Here is a 19783-nt window from a genome sequence, read left to right on the forward strand (position 1 = left end):
TGGCGGTCACACGGCACAGCGCGTCGTATAACGGCCCGGCGCACACCCGGCAGAAGCACCTCCCCGTATTAATGAACTCGTTTCACCGGCGCCGCCACTGGCCATTCCGTGGTGATTGTCGCGTTCCACCGGGCCTAATCTGGACCCTCGTGCGTCCCATTGTCCCCGCCACCCACCTGGCGCCCTGGGGCAGGAGCGGGGGCCTGCTCCGCTGCCAGCAGGGCAGGTGAGGTGGACGGTTGCGGCGGTCGGCCGGGCTGGGTGGGACCTCGTGTTGGGCCGGGTCGCCGGCCGGCCCGGGCGGGGTGGGCGCCGCTGCTAGGTGGCGCTGGCGGAGGTGCACCCGGTGACGCCGACGCTCCCCGGCGCGGCGCGCGGCCCCGCTCCGCCACCGCCGCAGTCGTGCCGGCGCGTTCGCAGGGAGAGTGGGAGCGTTTCGGAGCCGACAGTCGACCGGCAGTGAGTCTGTGACGAGAGTGGACCCCGGACCGACCGAGGAGATCAGCAGGATGGCTCGACTCGCACTCTGGCTGCTGGCGCTGAATCTGCTGCTGGCAGGTAGGTGTCCGAGAGACCCTGACAGGCAGACTCATCAACATTCCCGCACACAGCTTCCACATTCCGCGAGCGAAAGGTATTCCGACCTCAGAGCGGGCGCCGCATGGGAGGCGACTCCGATTACCGAGATGAAGACGAAACTGGCGAATATTGGTTCGGGAACGTTGCCTCGGTTTCGCATTATGAAAGCACAAAAACAAATTGTCGGAAAACAAAAGGAATTCATAAACATCAGCAAGGAACGAAAGACATTTGAAATATCATGAAAGAATGTCTGAGAAGTTCTGGTTAAGAAGTTTAGAAATTTAGTCCAGTTCAAATTAGCATAGGATTGGCGAGGAAAAATGGCGTTTTACTCTCAAGCAGAAGTACCTATAAGCAGCATGAACTCCAAACACGAATTCAGCTGAATAACATCAGCATGAATATCAGCGGAACCTGTTCCGATGATCGTGTGTTCCAAGTACCACTCACAATAACCCCCCGACCCGTTTACACCGGACATTCTTGTCCCCTGCCTGGCCGCCTGCACTCCTGTATAACACGTATGTGCCACGTGTTCGCCGGCACAGCGCGTTCTGTGCAGGTGTGCGGTAGGTACGTCGGGGCGACCGCCAGACCCAGATCCCAGCCGACATGTGTGCGGGCCAGCGCTCATACAACTACCCAGCACACCTGTGCGATCACTATGTCATGGCTCAGTCGCTGCATGCTCGCATATCCGGCTCTCATCGGATGAGACCTGACAGTTTTATCATGTCTCAGATGGCCGAGTCTGTATGCATGAATCCCAAGTAGGCACGTATTTATCTCCCGTACCATGAATTGTGTCGGTTGTAGTAGGTACAGCGTGCGGCAGGAAAATTGGATAGATCGTGCGTGTCGGAAGGAAACTCGCACAGATAATCTGATTGTGCAGCAGTGAAAAACGCTGATTGTTTGGAGATCTCATCAGGCTTGCAAGGCAGCAGACGGCTTCTGTTTTCCAAACTCCGGCGGGCCCGGCCAAGCCCATTCTGCGCCGTTCCTTGAGGAGAAAACTTCGTCCTTTGGACGGAATCGACCGACAACCACACGAAAGCTAGGAAAAACACCGAGGCCAATCACGAAGGCTGCAAAGACCAAATAGAAAGTTAACTTACATTCTTGCTGCATTGAACGGCTAGACCATGACACAGGGTCCAGCAATGCACCACTGGATAAACTGCATTCAAATCGTCAACGGATCTGTTTTAGGAAGTTCGTTTTGAATAGCATTCTATTCTGTCGTGATAGAGATCAGTTACAGCAATCCCGGTAATCCCAGCATATGGACGAGTTGATTTTTTTCATCGTTGAAGTCACGGAAGGCTAGTAAAATACATATGCATGACGCAAGCACGCAGCGTCGCTTAATGCCTTATAAAAAAGCTTTGAAATATACTAAAATAGAAGGCGAAGTAAAAACAGTATGCACAATTGCACACACGGTAATCAATACACCACAAAAAAACATCCTTCTGAGCCGAAGTGCTCGGCTGTCGCTCGCTCTGCTGATCTTACATCCGATGGGCCGCTCAGTTTGGACAGACGGCACTCCAAATATTGTCGCTGGGAGTTCTGGCGCTGGCCGGCAGCCCTACCGCTCCGGACCGGACTGGTCCAGTCGTGGGCACCTGGCTGGGGGCCAGATAACCAGAGGTGGCCGCTGGCACCGCAGTCTGATGGGCGCCCCGGGGTCTGATGGGCGAGTGGACGTCAGGTCAGGTCGCAATAGCTGCAGGTCAAGCTGTGTCAGGTCTAAGTGTTGCAGGGCAGGTCACAAATCCCACAAGTTAAGTTCCCTGGCGAGGTGCAGACGATCGGTTCGGGTCAGATCAGGTCAGGTCAGGTCAGGTCCAACCAGGTCAGTCAAATGGCGAAGACGCCCAACGAACCACTGCATGTCGCGCTATTACGACGGCAGCTCCTCGCTGACGGGCCTGAGCTCTGGTCCTGACCATATTACTGGACACGACGACAGCGTTACGAGCCATGTCAAATCCAGGGGCCACTTGCATCATGTCAGGGTGTCAGTGAGCCCCAGCGTGCATACTGCATACGACAGACCATGTTGTAGTTCACCACGGGCGGCAAGGTCAGGCCGGGATGGTAGCCGGAGCCGCAAGGCCTCCCTGATGTATGAGCTTATACCGGTGATCCGCAAGGCTATGAGCGCAGCCATTCGCTCTGTGTGGTTCTTCGAATGCCAGCAGTGCCGGCATTTTTTCACACGGCGCGCGGCCATGCACCGGGGCGTGTTGGGACGGGCCAGATAAAGCGGGCACGGCCGTGACACTGCTGGGAACGTTATGCAGCTCACCTGCGTCTTGGTTCAGACACTGGATGGCGAAAATGATGCCCGAAATGTGCAGAGAGCAATGCATATACTTCGGCTACCCAAGCTGCTACAATGCTTCGTGGCGATAATTCATTTATGTAGCTATTGCAATATCCCTGCGGCTCTTTGCAATCTCGGTGAAGCGCTGTTCCATGTAATGTATTGGAACCCGATAATATAGACGGGGTAAAATATCGTCTCGTCTTCCGACCACAATTAGAGGATTTGATAAAGCCGCCGTGGACGAACTCGCTGTCACGTGATAGCGAGGTCATTAATCGTCAGATCTGGAGACACCGTCCGGCACTCACAATTGATTGCCAACGCGCTGCCGGGACGGTGCCTTTATCCAGGCCGATGCTAGGTTATCTGGCCAGTATAGGGGCTAAGTGACCACAGCAGCTAGCCTGTGTCACCTGGTTTCAGTTTGGTCGTCAAGTGATACAGGTTTGAATATGAGGATCTTCAGCTAGGTAAAAGTGCAGCACTGGGTCTGTACCGACCTTCAGTTATCTACATTTGCATATGTGATGTACGGCTCCAACAAATCGTCTTCCTAATGGTTTTCGAGATCGAGGGCAGCCATCAGTGGAAGTGCTCTTCTGAGAGAAGCCGCGTCCCATGTATATTGAAGTCGTACAATTATCATTCAATTTCCTACGACCATTTCATACCTTATAGATAGCCACAAAAAATGTTCGGAGCAAAATGACACCTCATCCGTATCTACAGCAGCTTGTTAGACATACAGGGTATTCCATTTCGTCGCTCCCTCCCACTGAGCCGTTCTATAATTTCGACCAATTCCTGCTCACCGTTCCGTCCAATAATTGTTTCGCCGCGGGCTGGACCGTTTCAATTACTCTTCGGACCGCCGTGGGCGTGCGGCCCGCGGCGGCGGTGGTGACCTTCCATCACTGAGAGGAGCGGGAGGACTTCACTGCACCGCTCCGCGCGGACTTCACTGCAGACGCCCACGCGGACTTCACTGCACCGCTCCGCGAGGACTGCACTGCAGAACCCCACGCGGACTTCACCGCAGAACCCCACGCGGACTTCACTGCACCGCAGGGTTGTGCTCGACTAAAAAAAAAATTGCCGACTCGACTCATCATTCAACTTCAGAAAGCCCTGACTCAACTCTGACTCAAACAAGGAGCTGATTTTTTCCCTTGACTCGACTCATGACTCAAACGGCTCAACGAAAATATGAGTTGACTCAAACTTGACTCAAATTTTTGTTGAGTCAAGTGTGTTGACTCAAAATTGACTCAGATAAAAAAGTTGTTGAGCGGGGGGGGAGGAATCCGGCAGCAGGGCCAGGCCTAAGTTGTTAAGCGGGGGGGGGGGATGAAAAGCTTATCTGTATAATATATTGTTTCTACTTTCTAGAAAGTTGAGTCAGCTGACTCATCTTTCCTAAATGTTTTTGACTCAACTCAATGTCATATGTTATTTTACCGACTCAACTCTGACTCAACTCAACACCTTTATATTTTTTCCGACTCAACTCTGACTCAACTCAACAGCTCAACATTTTATCCGACTCGACTCAAATCTGACTCATTTGAGTCAGAGTTGAGTCAAATTTCTGACTCGACTCATGAGTCAAGCACAACCCTGCTGCACCGCTCCGCGCGGACTTCACTGCGCTGCTCCGCGCGGACTTCACTGCGCTGCTCCGCGCACTTCTTCACTGCAGAACCCCACGCGTGTCGTTAGTAGCTGTTTTATTTCGACACAATGAAACTCTACGGCTGCCTTCCGGTCATCGGGCCGCCCTGCCGGCTCGTAACGTCTCAGGAAGCCGCCGGTGCAAGGTCATGCAGTGGAGGGGTGTCGTCTCGTGCAGTGTCCTGCAGCTGTCTAACGGCGACCGTCAGCCAGTCACCTCCTGACCAGTCGCCATGGTCAGTCACGCGATCCTGCACTGAACGCTGAGCCTCTCACCGCCGCGGTGACGAGGATGATGTCCAGTCTTTGTGAGAACTCGGACAATAGAGGGCCTTTCCAGTGGGAAAGCGTGATATGGAACGTGCTTCTTCAAGTAGTTCAACAGCTCCCAAGAGGTCCTTGAGGACTCAACATCACCGCGACACGTCTATATAGCCTGGCCTCGCGTTGCCGCCCTTCTCAGTGGCCCGAATTGGCGTTATTCTCCGAATAAAGCAGGATGTATTGCCGCTTCATTTGAGCTAACGACGGCGCCGATCCATCAGACCCAACTAGGTCCCGGGGACGGGCGCGGTCAGAGCCTGGGGATGACACGGTCAAAGACCGGAGACGGGGACGGGAGACGGGAGACGGGAGACGGGGACGGGCGCAGTCAGAGGCCGGAGACGGGGGACGGAGCGGTCAGAGACGAGAGACGCAGTGTTTGGTATGTAAGCATTGTTAAATTCAATATAAAAAGAGCTTTTCTTATTTTATCGCAATATTTTGGGTATTTCTTTTATTCTTACCACTTAATTTGTCAGATGAGTCACACACCTGACATTTCCGTATCGTCTCCTCGCTGCGGCCGAGTCTCTCCCGCCAGCTCGGGCGCCTGCCCTGCTCCCAGTACCGTCCCACGGCTGCGTGCGGCGGTCGCTCCCCTGCACCCGCCGTGCACCCGCGGTGGCCGGCGCCGGTCCCACAGAGGCGGCGCGACTATCTCCTCCGTTGACACCGACCAAACACAACCTGCCGGAAACCTTGCAGGCCGTGTGAACAACACGTGCCGCGCGCCAGGGCGGCCCTGTTTCACGGCGCCGCGTGCCCCGTGCGGCCGAGCACGTGCCGACTCGGGCGAGAATACCACCTGTCAGCCGGACCTCGCTTTCATCGGCCGCGCCGCCTGAAATCTGGCCTGGAAACCTGACAGACGCCTGACGTGGCGGTCTGATCGGCGGCGAGCCGAGCAGCTCGGAAGTCTTCCTGGTGTGCTTCAGCGGTCGGAAGTCTCCTTCTGCTCCAGATACCGCTGTTTGTCGGCTGTCAGCCGGTCGATCCATCCCAGTAATGACCGCCGGCCGCCGGGGTAGCGCCGACACGTAGCAGTACGTGCGAGGCCGTCAGGCTGGCCGCTCGCACGCACACACGCGTTAGCGCACACACATAGGCCGCAAACAGCCGCATGGCCAGCGGGCACACATCTGGGCCAATTATGGCTCGCCCCATCAGCGCGCGCCAGCCGGCGGACGGACATATCGACGGATCGGCGTCACTCAGAGAGCGGCGGCGGCGGAGATGTGCCAGCGCCGGTAATTGTCTGCCAGGACCTGTCCGTCCGCCGTCCCCCGGCGCAGGCAGCGGTGGAGCGCCGCGCTCGTCTCCGCAACGTCGGCGGCTTTTCGTGGCGCCACCCTTCACCACCGCGAGTCTCTCGGTTCCGCGCCGTCAACGCCGGTGACGAGAGCGGCAAATCGTCGCCAGCGACGCTGGCAACTCGTCGCCGGCGGCGCTGGCACGTGGAGCCGAGCTGACGAAAGGCTGGAGGTATCCGCCTGCCATCGCACCACACGGCCGCGGCTGCGGCGACACGGCGAGGACAGAGGGGGAGAGGGAGGGGAGCGGGAGGCGGACCCTCGTCGGCCTGCCCCAGTTCCACCGTCGTAAATTGGAGCGTCGCCCGTCGCGGCGGGGCGCCCCCGTCTTCCCGGGTGTTCTTCACGCCTTGTTCGTCTGCGGAAAGGAGGGGCGAGGGGTGCCGCCGCGAGTTGGGTTCTCCCTCGGCGGAGCGTAGTGACTGACAAATGATGCCGACTCGGTTTGACGCCGAACCGACTGACTTGCTAAGTAAGCCACACGGGCTCCCGCCTCCTCCGACTGTAGTCCGGGCTGCTGGCTGCTGACTGCTGACTGCTGCTGCTGCTGACTGCTGAAACTGACTGCTGACTGCTGACGGTTGGTCGTTACCGCGCCGCGGCGGCATCTGTGGCTCGCATGTGCCGGCCAGCTGCGCGCCTGTCACTGTTTTATATGGCCGTGTCGACTGCGCCGCTCGCTCTCTGGGGCCGCGTGGTGGTCCCTCGCGGCGCTCAGAGCCGCCGTTCACTGGGTGCTCTGTCTCTGCCGTCGGACGACGCTCCCACCGACGCGTGACCGCCCCCGGTGCGTCCCGTCGCCCCGTCAAAACTGGCGACTGTTTGAACGTTTCCAGCCGTGACCCGCGCTGGCGCGGTGCTCCTGAGTCTCTGAAGAGCTGGTCGAGAGGCCGCCGGCCGCGGCGACGCACGCTGTGGGCGCACGCGTCTTTTGTGGCGCCGACAATTCTGGAGTGGGTGAGAGCCCACTTCGTGACTGGCTCAGCCTTTGACGGAAGTCGGCTCTTTACATCACTGCCGCGGACGTCATGCGTTTGTCACGCCTTTTGTCTGACATCCTCACGCTGAAAATGTCTGCCGACTCACTTTAACGACGTGACGGCCAGACCTCGCGATAAAATCGCAGATTGCTGTCAATGTTTAGCTCAGTTCCATTCCCGGGCATACGGAGCTCGTCGCATTCGTTCCGTCCTTCTGAGCTCCCCATTATCTGCCGTGACGACGGCATTACCCGCCCGTGACCGAGGTGCGAGCCGTTCGGTAGCGTGCAACTGCAGGGCCGTCGTGACCTCACGGCGCGGCTCGTGACCTCACGGGCGCCTTCGTGACCTCTCAGAGCGTATCATGACCTTACGGACTGCTCGTTGAGGTCTAGCGCTGTTGTCGTGACCTCACAGGCTCGTGGCGGCCCGGTGGCACTGCCGTGACCTCACGAGGCGGCCCGGTGGCACTGCCGTGACCCGGCCGCAACTGGACCGTATCGGTCGCTCTGCGGTCGCTGCCCCGCCCAGCGCTGCGCCGCGCGTCAGACACTGACCTGGTGACCGTCTGACATTTGGGGGGGGGGGGCTGAGGGGGGGGGGCGGCCACGTCAGCCACTGACTGATGCCGCTCAGCTGACTGTCTGTCAGCTGACGCGCCGGTTTCGCCATTCCTGGCACCTGCGGCGAACGCGGCGCCCCGTGTCATGGCGTCGAACCACCACCGACTACACGTCTGCAGAAAAAGATCGGCGGCAGTTTTTACACGGCGACAAAAAGGCTATGTGTCTGCTTTTTATCGGATTACGTGAGTGAATGAGCACGGAATGAGCGTCCGTCGCTTTACCGCGGCACGGCGCTCGCCGGAGAAATAGTCGCCGTGTTTTGGGAACTGCGACAGCCTGTGGCCCTGAACTGTCGTCTGCGTGTTTCAGAAATGACTGAAATGCAGACAGGCGGGGCGCGGGTTCGCGGTGTCGCCAGGGTCACACCCCGGCAGCCCTCCGGTCTGACATCGTTCGAGCTCTGACCGACCCGGGCTCAGCCACCTGACGTTTGGCGACGTGCGAACGGCGAACGAACGGCGGAGAGGCGTCGGCGGCCGGCGGTCATGACATCATGTCGCCCGCCCACAGCTCCGCCTCCTCTAAATGTCAGACGGGTCCACCTGTGGCCCACATTCCCCGCACCCCCGGAGTCGGTGCCAGGGCGGTGCCGGTGGCTCCGACGACCCAGACCGAGTCACTCTGGCTGGCTCCGTCGGTCCCGCGTCACACACGGCACCAGAGCCTCGCAAACGACGGAGGAGCGACTCAACGGCGGCGAGAAAACAACGGCGCCAGAATAATAACGGCGCTTGGAGAAAAACCGAGCTGGGTGGTCGAGATCGGACCGTGAAGTTAGTATTTCACTTGCTCCCGTTATGTATCCATTTTGTCTACGCTATAAATACTGCAGCGGACACTGCAGTGAGACGGAGCGGAAGATGTAGTACGCCAGTACGCTTATCACTGAGCAGTTACAGCGTATTGTATGTCACCGGCGAGCCAAATACGGAGCCGCCCGGCCGGCCGCAATCAACTAATGGAGACAGACATGAGAGATGTGACTTGTGAGGGATTCCGGCTAGGTGGTGCGGGGGAGCGTGGTCAATAGGATCACAGTCGGATCACAGGGATGGCTGGGGATCATGGGATCATGAAGGTCGCTCATAGGATCGCTCTTGTGGTGGAGATGCCCAGGAAGGAGGGCCTGAGAGCACCACGGCAGGGTGAGTCAGAGAGCTGAGTCGGAGCCTGGTGAGGAGAGGGGTGCGCAGGGCGGCGCAATACTGCCGTCGTCGGCTCGTCGCCTGGTGCTGACGGCTGCCGTCGCGCGGCCCCCGGCACAGGTGCTCGGCTGTGGCTGTGACGACGGTGCGAGATTAATAGCGGCCCGGTGAGTCGCCGGCCTCCGCCGACACGGTCCCAGAGCGTCATACTCCCACCGGGACCGCTGTGAGCCGAGCGGGATTACCTGGCGTCCCAGGACCGCGGGCGGGTGACGAATCGGCCCGACTTCGGTCACTGCTCGCAGGCGTGAGAACCCGCCCGAGAGCTGGCAGTAACGGCCCACGGATCCGTGGGCCGGCGATTTGTCCGCCGGATGGCCCGTTTGAGATGGAGATCTCACAAAAAGGCGGTGATTCGGTATGTATAAGGTCGGACATGTGTAGCGGGGACAGATACAGCCGTTTCGCTCCTGGTGTCCCGCAGCTGCTCCTCCGCGCCCCTCAGATCGCCGCTCCGACCCGCCCCCTCGGTCAGATCCGTGCAGCCTTATTGTGCGCGCTGCCGGCTGCAGCCGCGCCGCGCGGGTTGCGTGTTTTCTCGGCTGCGCAGAAAATCGAGATTTACTGCCGCGGCGGCCCTGGGTGCGTGCACTTCCGGCCTGTGTTGACGTCATGCTAATTTATGGGCGTATTTTGAAAACACCGCCCCTCCGCCCAGACTGAGACCAAGGTGAGGGTGCTTACTGTCGGGGGCCGCCGGAAAGCCTCCGATGACGTCATCTAGCGTCACCGGTGAGCCGGACCTTTACCGCCCGCCCCCCCCCCCCCGCCCGGAGTGGGGTGAGTCACTCAGTGACGCCCGATCAGACAGAGGCGGTAAACACTGCACTGATCCCCTCTGCACGGTACATGCAGCTCGTCCCGGCCGGGCGCTGCCGGGGCGGCCCGTCTGATCCGACCGTCACCTACAGGCGCAGTGACATGGAGTCGCCGCGGAGACTGGACGATAAGACGCCGGCACAGTTTGTTGAACTGCACAGTGGACGGGCCCGGGCTCTCCGGTGTTATCTCACAGCCCGCCGGCACCGGAGTCCTTCTGGTGGACCGCTAGACGAGATAGTTATCTGGAGGGTGTTCGAAGGGTGGCGGTAAATTGGTGAGACTCGGCTGTCGCGTGCTGCCGCTGCTTACGTGGAGGGGATGGATGGCCCCGATCGTTAGATGCACAATCAGTGTTGGGAGAGTAAATAAGGGCTGATTGCTACCGACACGCGTCGGCGGGCCTAAATTGTTTTGTTTTTGTCATTCTTAATGAATGGTTGGCAATGTGTTTGAGCAGCAATTGTTATCCATGAGAGCGCATTAGCCTTATGGAACCTGAGTTCCGTTAAAAAAGGAACTCCTAAATGAAGTTTCATGGAGAGCTTTACTTCTTTCACGTGTAGCCGACCGTAAAATAAATTCCTGTCAGACAAAAGAGATGGAAACCGTTGCCACAGCGGCTCCCAGCCGGATATAAGCCCTTCACTATGAGAGCGCTCGCCACACACACACCAGAGTAGAAGCACAAAGGGGGTGTCGTTTTTGCGGTAATGCAGAGGACGTGTCACGTTCCAGATCACTGCGGGGAGCGGCTGGTGCTGCCACACACCACCGTACCACAGCACCACCACACCAACACACCACACACCACCACACCAATACACCACGGGCCGGCACACTAACACACCACGGACCGGCACACCAATACACCACGGACCCCCGCACCACCACGCAACCCCACTGGAATAAAAACATTGGGCTGTCTATAGTCCCAGCTGGGGAGTACGGCTAGTAACGTTTGTCATTTAGAGTTTGGACCACGTTTGCTGCCTTCTGAGCCACCATGCGGGCCTCTCGCCACTCGTACTCCCATCCCCGACCGTCGTATCGCTCGTGGACGAAGCTCGCTGTTCCCCGTCTCGTTGGTCCGTCGGCCCTCCGTCCGCCGGTCAGCCCTCTTCGATGTCCGGTGACGCCGCCGGCTGCCCGGGCCCGGGTCACATCACCTTTGTCGCGCTGTCCGATCGCGCTTTGTTTGCGTGTCCGGCCGGCGGACACACGCTTTGTCCGGCTGTCTCTGAGACCGATCCGCCGCTGTGTTCCCGTCTCCGTCTGTCGTCCTCGGCAGCCCATAGACGCGGCGTTCATCACGGGCTCCATGGCCGCTGGCGGTCCGCCGCGGCCGTCGGAGCCGCCATGCGCGACATTCCATCGTGAAGGAGGTCACCCGGCGCCTCTGCAACAACAGAGCTCCCTTTGAAGTGTGGGGTGACCCAGTTCGCCAGAGGCGATACCCCGCCGAGCCGGCCGCCGCCCGCGGAGATAGACAGTTTACTGGCCAGGAGGCCTGCAGCGAACGAGACTGGGCGACAGATTCGCACACCTGGCGGGACCCGCCCACACGGCCGCTCCCGCCCCCGCCCACCGTCAGCCCCCTGCCCGCCGCCGCCCACCGCCCGCCGCTGCCAGACGCTCAGCCGTCCGCCCGGCCAACCTAAACCGAATTAAATCGATAACGGGCTAAACACGCTGCAAAGAGAGCCATCCGCCGCGCCGGGCGCCACCTCATCGGTGAATCCAACCGGCCCGAGCTGGGATAGAAACCGAACTCACAGATATGCTTCATGTAGGTCCCCATAGTTGCACTTATGCTCGATGCCACAGCTGTCAATCTTGATTAATCAAGTCGTATTTCATTTAATCACCGAAATGATGCGCTAATTCCACGGGGAGTGGCCATTATTAGCGAGAGGCGTGTGCGATGGTCGGTCATACTGTCATGGACATCGACTGGACTCGGCGTGTCCTTTATGTGACCCTCTCCGCCCCTCAGTGGCCGCTGGCCGCCAGTGTCCCTCCGCGCCCCCCAGTGACCGTCTGTGTCCCTCCGCGCCCCTCAGTGGCCGTCTGTGTCCCTCCGCGCCCCGCGGCGGGTGCCTTCCGGTCCTGATGGGCCCTATTGACGCGCACAGGGGTGTCTCTTTGTCGAGCCCGCCCCTGGGCCTCGTCAGCAGTGCCGGTCGGCTCACCACCACATGGGGCGTGGCCGCAGCCGATGGATTGGCCTTTGGTGGCGTGTCGGCCGTACTGAGGGTATATGACATGCATTCATGGCGGGATAGCTATTCAGACGGGATGCATGCCCTAAGCTCCTATCCAGCTCTTATCCTAGAGCTTCTGTGCGGTGTCTGCAAAGGCCAGTGTTTGCTCCTCGTATCATTGTTCGGTGCATTACGGAGGAATGGGGTTGTAGCCGACCCTGTTGTCTCTCCAGTGTGAGTTGTGTGCTGTGGCCAGCCGCTGTTGGCTGTTGATATGACCGGCAGTGGGTCGGTGGTTTACCGCCGGTGACTGTCCGGCCGCTCTGTCTGTTTGTTGGCCCTGCTCGTCGGCGCGTCAGTGTGCGTCCGTGCGCTGTTTGGACAGGTCTCGCCGCCCTTCTGTGCGGCTGCCCGTGAGACTGTCAGCGCCCAGCTCGTTCCGTGTAGTTTATTTCTGCGGGCGAGCCACTCAGAGTCGCCCTGGGGCGCCGCATATCTATCTATACAGAGCCGCTGAAAGAGAAAATTTACATGGCCGGTCCGGCCGACTGGCAAATGCATGCTGAAACATTTTCATAGAAACACTAATGGAATTCCATCGTGGACTAAACTGAGATCAGTGCTGAGTTTCACAACCTGACACATGTAATAGATAATTGCCGTAACTTATACTCGGCTGACCGTTGAATTCGGCGCCTTTTAGCGATGGTCCGGCCGGCGCTGACCCGCGGACGGAGACATGTGCACCGTGCACCGGGTGCATGCACAATGAGCAGATCTGACGAGATGACTGCTCAAGGCTGAAGTGTCCGTCCATGAAGCGTGACGCGACTCGGCAAAAACCCGCTCCGGCCCGGCTCGGGGCGCTGATGCTGTCTAGCTGGCTGGCAGGAATTGTTACAGCGGATGCCAGAATTGGCTTATCGAAATTACACGGATAAATTGGATAAATAAACCGACACGAAGCAAGTGGATGAGCAACCACCTCCCCACAAGTTATTACAATGCAAACCCGATTAGCCCTAAAGCAATTTAAAGCCACTTACTGCATTATTAAGCTGAAACTGGACGCCGGTTCCGGTCGTTGATCCTCAGGATTATGCCGTTCCGAGCAGCAGCTAATGTCGTCCTTCACAACTGTCGTGTCGGCAGCGCGTGTCGAGCTGCGTGTCACTGTGAGTCGGTGTCCTTCAGTGGAAATTGCACCCTGACGTGCAACGGCGACCTGACGAGCTGCAATCCCATTAGTGCATCCTGTCCCGACCGGCTGGCGAATACGGGGCGCTCGGTACGGCGCTGAGCTGAGCTGAGCGCGGTCAGTAACTGCAGAGCGCAGTTAGAGACTGCTGATCTCAGCTTATACCCTGTGCGCGTGTGCGACCTCTCTGTGACCTGTGCGGGCACCTTCGAGGCTGCCTGCAGCGGAGCCACTGAGTCAGAGGAGTCAGAGTCAGCGAGCTGGTGTGTCAGAAGAGGAGGCGGTCAGCGCTGACTTCGCTGACCCGGGGCCGTTCTTTATCATCAGAACAGACACGAGCCGCTTATTAAATCACATCCGGTATGTTCGCCTGCCCATTCTCTCCTCTCCCGGTGCGATGTTCGTCATGTAGAAGTCCATCAGAGCCGGGTCGGCGCCTCTGATATCCTCCGCCGGTCCGCGCTCCGATCCCTCCCCAGGCCGGTGGTATGCGCCGGCCACCGGCGAGATAATTGAGACACTTATTTCTGTTCTGGCGAGGCCGGCAACAGAAGAAGAAAACGGGTCGTCTGAAAATGTGCCAAACGGCCGTGTTCTGGGCTCTGTTGGCAGCGCTGCCAGCTAGCGGTGGGAGCCAATCGGGAGCGGTCTGAGATACCTCCTCTGGTATCCTACACCTACACCACCGGCTATCACCAGTCGACCCATCACCCCATCCACCAACCGTCCTCACAGGACCCAAACCAAACCGCACGGCCGACCCGCCCCTCCGGCGGTCACGTGACCTTGCGGCGGCGGCCCGTTCCGGTCACGTGACTCTGTGGTGAGCGACCCTCTTTGGTCACGTGTACCGGCGGTCGGGCCCACACCCGGCGTGCTCCCATGGAGTGCCGAAATCGATACGGTGGGCCGCGCGGCCGGCTTCAGCGACTGCCCGCACCCTCCTCTGTGCCACACCGGCGCGGCGACCGGACGGCCGACTGGGCGGCGTAACATATGCAGCAATGAATGGGTTATAGCCACTGCGGTGGCGGCAGCGGCGGCGGCTATTGACTGGCAGGTTCCAGCCGCTACTGAATGGCGAATGCAGCAGTACAGTGGCATATGTGTCCTCTAGAATGACCGTCACCAGTCTTTAGCCTTCCAGGCGTCAGATTTTTCCTGCCACGGACCACGATCGCGCCATCCCGACGCTGAGGTGCCCGGTACGTGCAGTTGATGGCCGTCATTCCGGGATATTTATGATGCTTACGTCACCATGCTGATCATGTATGGAATACATGAGGCCTCTCATTGGCGGCCAATGATGAAACAACGCCCGCCACATAGGGGCCGAACTATATGTCAGAGCTCTGGGAACACCGACCGGCAAACATCACGGCATGGCCTGCTGCACATATGTTGCATATGTACATGCAGCGCAGGTCAACAAGTTCACCACAGCCACCTAGCAGACGATCCGACCATGCGGCTCGCTCGTTTGTTTGGCCATTTCCGGCGAGGGTGGGTTGGCCCCTCTCAGATACGTCGCACCCACCCAGGCAGATCGGTCCGCAGTTGACGACTGGCTTCAGGAAGTGACTAGAGACTCTGGGGCACTGCACTGGTCGCACGCAGGGCCGCTGGTGCGCTGATTGATTCGGAGGACCTGGGAGTGGCTTTAATGACAGACACAGACCCTATGTATGACCCGGTATGAGCCAGTATGAGCCGTCACCCCCGCCCGGCGCCAGTCAGTCCGCGGCCGGTCAGTCGGCCGCCGCGCCGGTTACTCTGCGTAACGCAAACTGTCGATGACATGGCGCACGCTCGGAGATGACGACGGGAGACTGCTGACCGGTCGCCGGTGCTCGGCCGATGCTGAGGGGCCTGCAGTCCTGCTGAGGGTGTCTGTAGCGGCCGCCGAGGGCCTGAGGGGCTGGCTGGACTGCTGCACGCCGCGACTGCCTGTCATCGCAGGTGTCCGGCTACTCACTAGGGAGCTGGCCCCGCAAACCGGTGACTGGCACCTGACCAAACTGCAAGAGTCGCTACTGTCGCGAAATAGCGGCGATAACCGTCCAGGGTGGCACGTCGAGTGAAGACGTGTTCATTGTTTCGACAACTTTGTTCTCAAAGGCGGCAACTTGTCGAAAGCGAGGCAGAGCGTTCTGTTCTAACTTGTTTTTGTTTTCTTTGCAGTTCGCCGCGGCTAATTCTAGTTTGTTTTCGCTGTTTTTAGTGCTGAGGGCTGCCCGATAAGCCACTGAAGTGTGGCAGCATCCATTAATATCGTTGATAGCACATCGGGTTTTTGTACTGCGAATCCAGCGCGTACCGACGATGTCTGGAATTCTACGCTACTGCACTGTTGCACCTATATTTCATTTCACTATCTGACCACCCGAGACACCCGAACAGCTGAAGTAATGCGTTTATCGTTCAGCCTTACCCGTTCTGCAGCTAGTTTGCCTCAGACGATGCCACCCGGATGCATGTGTCGAGCGCGATCCTAATTCCTTGAAAGCCAGTCGAGTCGCTGAGCGCACGGTCACGCTGAGTGCATCGTCGGCTTATCACGCCTAATGAGCAGAAGCTTGAGTTCTGTCCGGTGCGCACTCTGCGCTGAGCTGACGGGTGCGTTTTTCGCGGCCGGCGCGGCTCGCCGGCGGCTCTCGGTGGGGTCCGGTGGCGGCCGGCGCTCACAGACCGCTGTTTGCCGAGCAGCGGCGGCGGCGGGCGGGGGTGTCCTCTCAGCACCCCCTCCCTCTGTGTGTCCGCCGACATTCCTCCGTGCCGACCCATCAGATCGGGTCGCCGGCAGCGGCCGAGGGCGTGTTTTCGCAGAAGGTGCGCCCGGCGCGGCCCGGTGTCGACACGGGGCGCCGGCGCGCCGGGCCATGGCACGGGGTTAATTGGGACGGGGTGCACCTCCCGGGCTAGGGAGACGGGCCGGGCTGGAGCTATCGGCGACTATCTGGCTCCGCGGGCCGTCTGATCGCGCCGCGCCGCTCTCCCCGGAGGAGAGAGGAGAGGAGGGGAGAGGAGGGAGCGCGCAGGAAGCACAGAGATAACGAGCTGCCGGCGCACGCCGATGGACCTGTCCCAGCCGTGATTGCAGGGAGGGCCCCGGGTGATAAGATGCACCGATGCGTTCGACGGAAATCTCTATTGTGCGGCGTTTTTTTGATGCGGTGATTATTCCGACAAAAAGGAACATCCGCCTGCGAATGGGCAGATAAACAACAATGTGGAAAGTGGAATGCAACAAAAGCTCACATTGTCAAAACGAAATCAACACACGCAAGCTGAATCACTGAGCAATAAGCCATGTGAAATGCCGAGAGCCTGATAACGTCAGCATTGTGGTGGCACGAACCGCTTCATGTAGGAAGTGGTATACAACTTTCCTCATCATTCTTTTACGCAGTGATGCTCACCCTTGTGAAACATCTACAACCGATGATAAACTATTTTGAGCAACCAGCTTTTCATATCCAAGTAGCGTATAAAACAGTGGATTAAAAACGGCATTGTATGCTTGAAGCATTGCTCATTTTTTTTTGTCACTGCGCTCTTCCACCCATGAAAACGTTGTGACGCACCACTATGTACCGGCCGCTATGTCTCGCCGTTTTGGCAAAGGACCTGACGACTGCTCAGGTACGCGTCGGAATGGTGCCGGAATTTTTACGGCAGCCCGCGGGCGGCGCCGGGCGCGCGGACGGAGGGACCGGACGGTGGGACAGCGCGGTGGGACCGGTGGGACAGAGTGGGACCGCTGAGGACTGTGGGACGGTGTGTGGGGCGGCCGGCCGGCGCGGTGGGACGCTGTGCCCACTCGGGGCGGCCCGGGTCGGCCGGTGATTGTCCTCGTAATGGGTTCCGTTTACAGCAGATGGTCGTGTACCGGTCCCCCGCCGGTCGCCAAGATAGATGGCATCGACAGAGAAACCATTTTGTTCTGCTTAAATACCCTATTCTTAGCTCAAGAACGCAGAAGGATGGAATCTATATTACTATTTGAGGAGGGTGCGTCTGTCCGTTACCGAGGTCCCGACTTGGTCGTGCTTTGCGTGGACTGCAGGCCAGACCGTTGCACCTAGCCCGGTGAAATTTGCACAACTTATAGACCAAGGATGCGCGACGTGCCTTTGAGGGATCTCAGCTCGATCAGATTGATAGGGAGCGCGTGGTGCGTGCTCAAAAAGTGCAAATTCGCGTCATAGACTTTACATGTATAAATCGGCGTGCGAAATCGGGCGAAAACGGCTAATTTTGGCCGACACGGGTCCAGTTCCCGTGCAATATCTTGGTGACCAGGGGTCCGACCGGCACGGGGAAAACAGCATCGTGCACAGAATTGAACGGGCTATTGAATGGTGTGCAATGCAGAGGATAGCACGCGCCACGTGCACCGGAGAGGGCACTTTTATTTGAAAAATTGCGGTTTTTGAGGGATTTCGGAATTAATTTTATTTTTAGGTGACCGTTAAATGGAGCGAGTTGAATCAACGCCTATTTGCAAGAGAAAGGTACCGCCTCTCATCTAAAATTTGTGAAAAGCTGATTGATCCAAATCAAGGTGGTGCAAATCACAGGAGAAAATGGTGTTTGTCAATTTTGTGCCACTTTATTAATCACACGGGGTTTGCTGCATAACCTGATACCTTTGGCAATTGAATATGGTACCATTGGATAGAGCATTCAATTCTGTCCAACATTCACTCTTCATTTTTGCATGATTAGCAACAGTATCCTTAAAAATGTAAATGTTCCAAACCATTACATTGTCATTTTTAGCGAAATTCATCGATGGCCCTCAAAAGACTTCACGCCAGTTTTCGAATCATTCTAAAGTAGAACGCATGATAAAATGACACGGGCACCTCGATGCGATGTATCTTTTTGTTTTCTTACAAAATGCTTGGCCGTCAAAAAGCAATCGAACGAAATGGATATCTACCAACCAAATCGACACAGACCAACCCAATACCCACGGGTCAAAAAATCCCCCCTTCGCGTTGCGGAGCACGCGGGTAACCCTAGTCTCTGCCATTTCAAAAGCGAAAGAATTGATCGAAGCCTGATAACTAGCGAACTTCACGTCATGCTAGCCAACGTATTGCACTCTGTCATGTTTTACGCCACCCACCCCGTCAGCGGGGAGTCACTTCCCCTCCCTCTCCTACCTCCGTCCCCCTCCACCTACACCCGGTCATTCCCCTCCCACCCCGGTCAGCCGTCGATCGCCCCGGCCAACGATATCAGATGACCTCAACTCGTTCGTCTGTGCCGTCCGGCGATTGTGACAGCGCCCGGCCGGCTGTTTTCGGCCCCTCGCTGGGAGGCGACCTCTGACCCCGGGTCAGTCACGTGCCAGCCACGGGGGTCGGAGAAACTCTATACCCGTCGGGAACCGCCCACCACTGTGTCCACCTCCGCAGTCTACAGTCCACGCTCCACCTCCACACGGCGTGTGGAATCACGGCCGAAACCTCTCCCCGTCATGGTGTTATTCTCCTGGCGATGTCTGAAGTTTCTGCAGAGTTTGACGATGAACTTGCCAAGTGGGAGCATCAAAATAAGTTTCGCGTAATAAAAGCCACCCGTTGTTAGCCACTGCCACGACAGCACATTAGAGGCGTGTACGTTTTACTTGATGGCATAATTGTTTGATGTAACGTCCTGATAACAGCGCATGAAACATTCTATTGCTAGATCATGTCCAACGCAAATATCTGCTGAACGGCTGGAAGCATTCAGACCCAGCCTTCTTCGTGATTCACCCTCTCAGTTGATAAGATCGGACCGCAGGGGGCGCCGGATGCTCCTATTTACAGAGCGCTGTCCACCGGGGCCCACCCGTCTGACGGACTCTGTACAGACTCTGTATGGACTCCGTACGGCGCGCCGCAGAGCCTCTGTTTGCCGTGTCTGATTACGGACATTACCGGGCACTACGGCGCGTGTGAGCGGTCGTAATGAGCACTTTTGTGATGACAAACAGAGGAACGCCAGCCGCCGCCGGCGCCGCCGCGCGATTCCGGTCCTGGAGCCCCGATATGACGCTGAGAACTCGACTGTCACCGCGCCGCCGTCGCCGTGTCCGCACCAGAATCGTCTGCACAACGGATATCTATTGCCATTTGAGTCAGCGGTCGGAGCTGGCGTGTAATTGGGAAACTATGGGAGTCGCAGTGGCTATAAAGTCGCCCGAGGGGCGCGGACCATAGCACGCCCGTTCCCAGACCGGGTCTGGATCGGTGCCGGTGGCCGAGTCGTGCCGACAGCGGCCCCGGGTCATGAACCGACTACCGCTGCCGGTCATTAGATACCGGGTGCAAATTCTGATAGGAACGCCTCCTGTGACGTCAACAGGAGCCTTTTCATGGTAAATTAAGGCTGCTAGAAGGTGGTTGTTTAAGGTTTACGTTGAATATTTTGGATGGACAAAAAGCATCATTTTCGTTAATTATCTGACTCGCCAGGCTTAGAAGATAGGTATAGGCTGTGTAGCGCACATGTAGTCGGCCAGTTAACGACG

At 58.0% G+C, this 19783-nt stretch overlaps 1 protein-coding gene across 2 annotated transcripts in view; it reads left to right on the forward strand.

The window, feature by feature from the left end:
- Window positions 1-216: 216 nt before the first annotated feature.
- LOC122378194 (protein amalgam-like) overlaps window positions 217-19783 on the forward strand; it is a 68959-nt gene continuing 49392 nt past the window's right edge. The window contains exon 1 of one of the 2 annotated variants that reach the window (XM_043358966.1): window positions 217-558. In XM_043358966.1, the coding sequence (XP_043214901.1) occupies window positions 510-558 (49 nt within the window). In that variant the 5' untranslated portion in view covers window positions 217-509. The remainder of the gene's footprint in view (window positions 559-19783) is intronic. The other variant, XM_043358967.1, reaches the window with a different exon arrangement.

Source organism: Amphibalanus amphitrite, unplaced genomic scaffold, assembly GCF_019059575.1.
Source record: "Amphibalanus amphitrite isolate SeventyFive unplaced genomic scaffold, NRLGWU_Aamphi_draft 000056F_arrow, whole genome shotgun sequence".
NCBI lineage: Eukaryota > Metazoa > Arthropoda > Thecostraca > Balanomorpha > Balanidae > Amphibalanus > Amphibalanus amphitrite.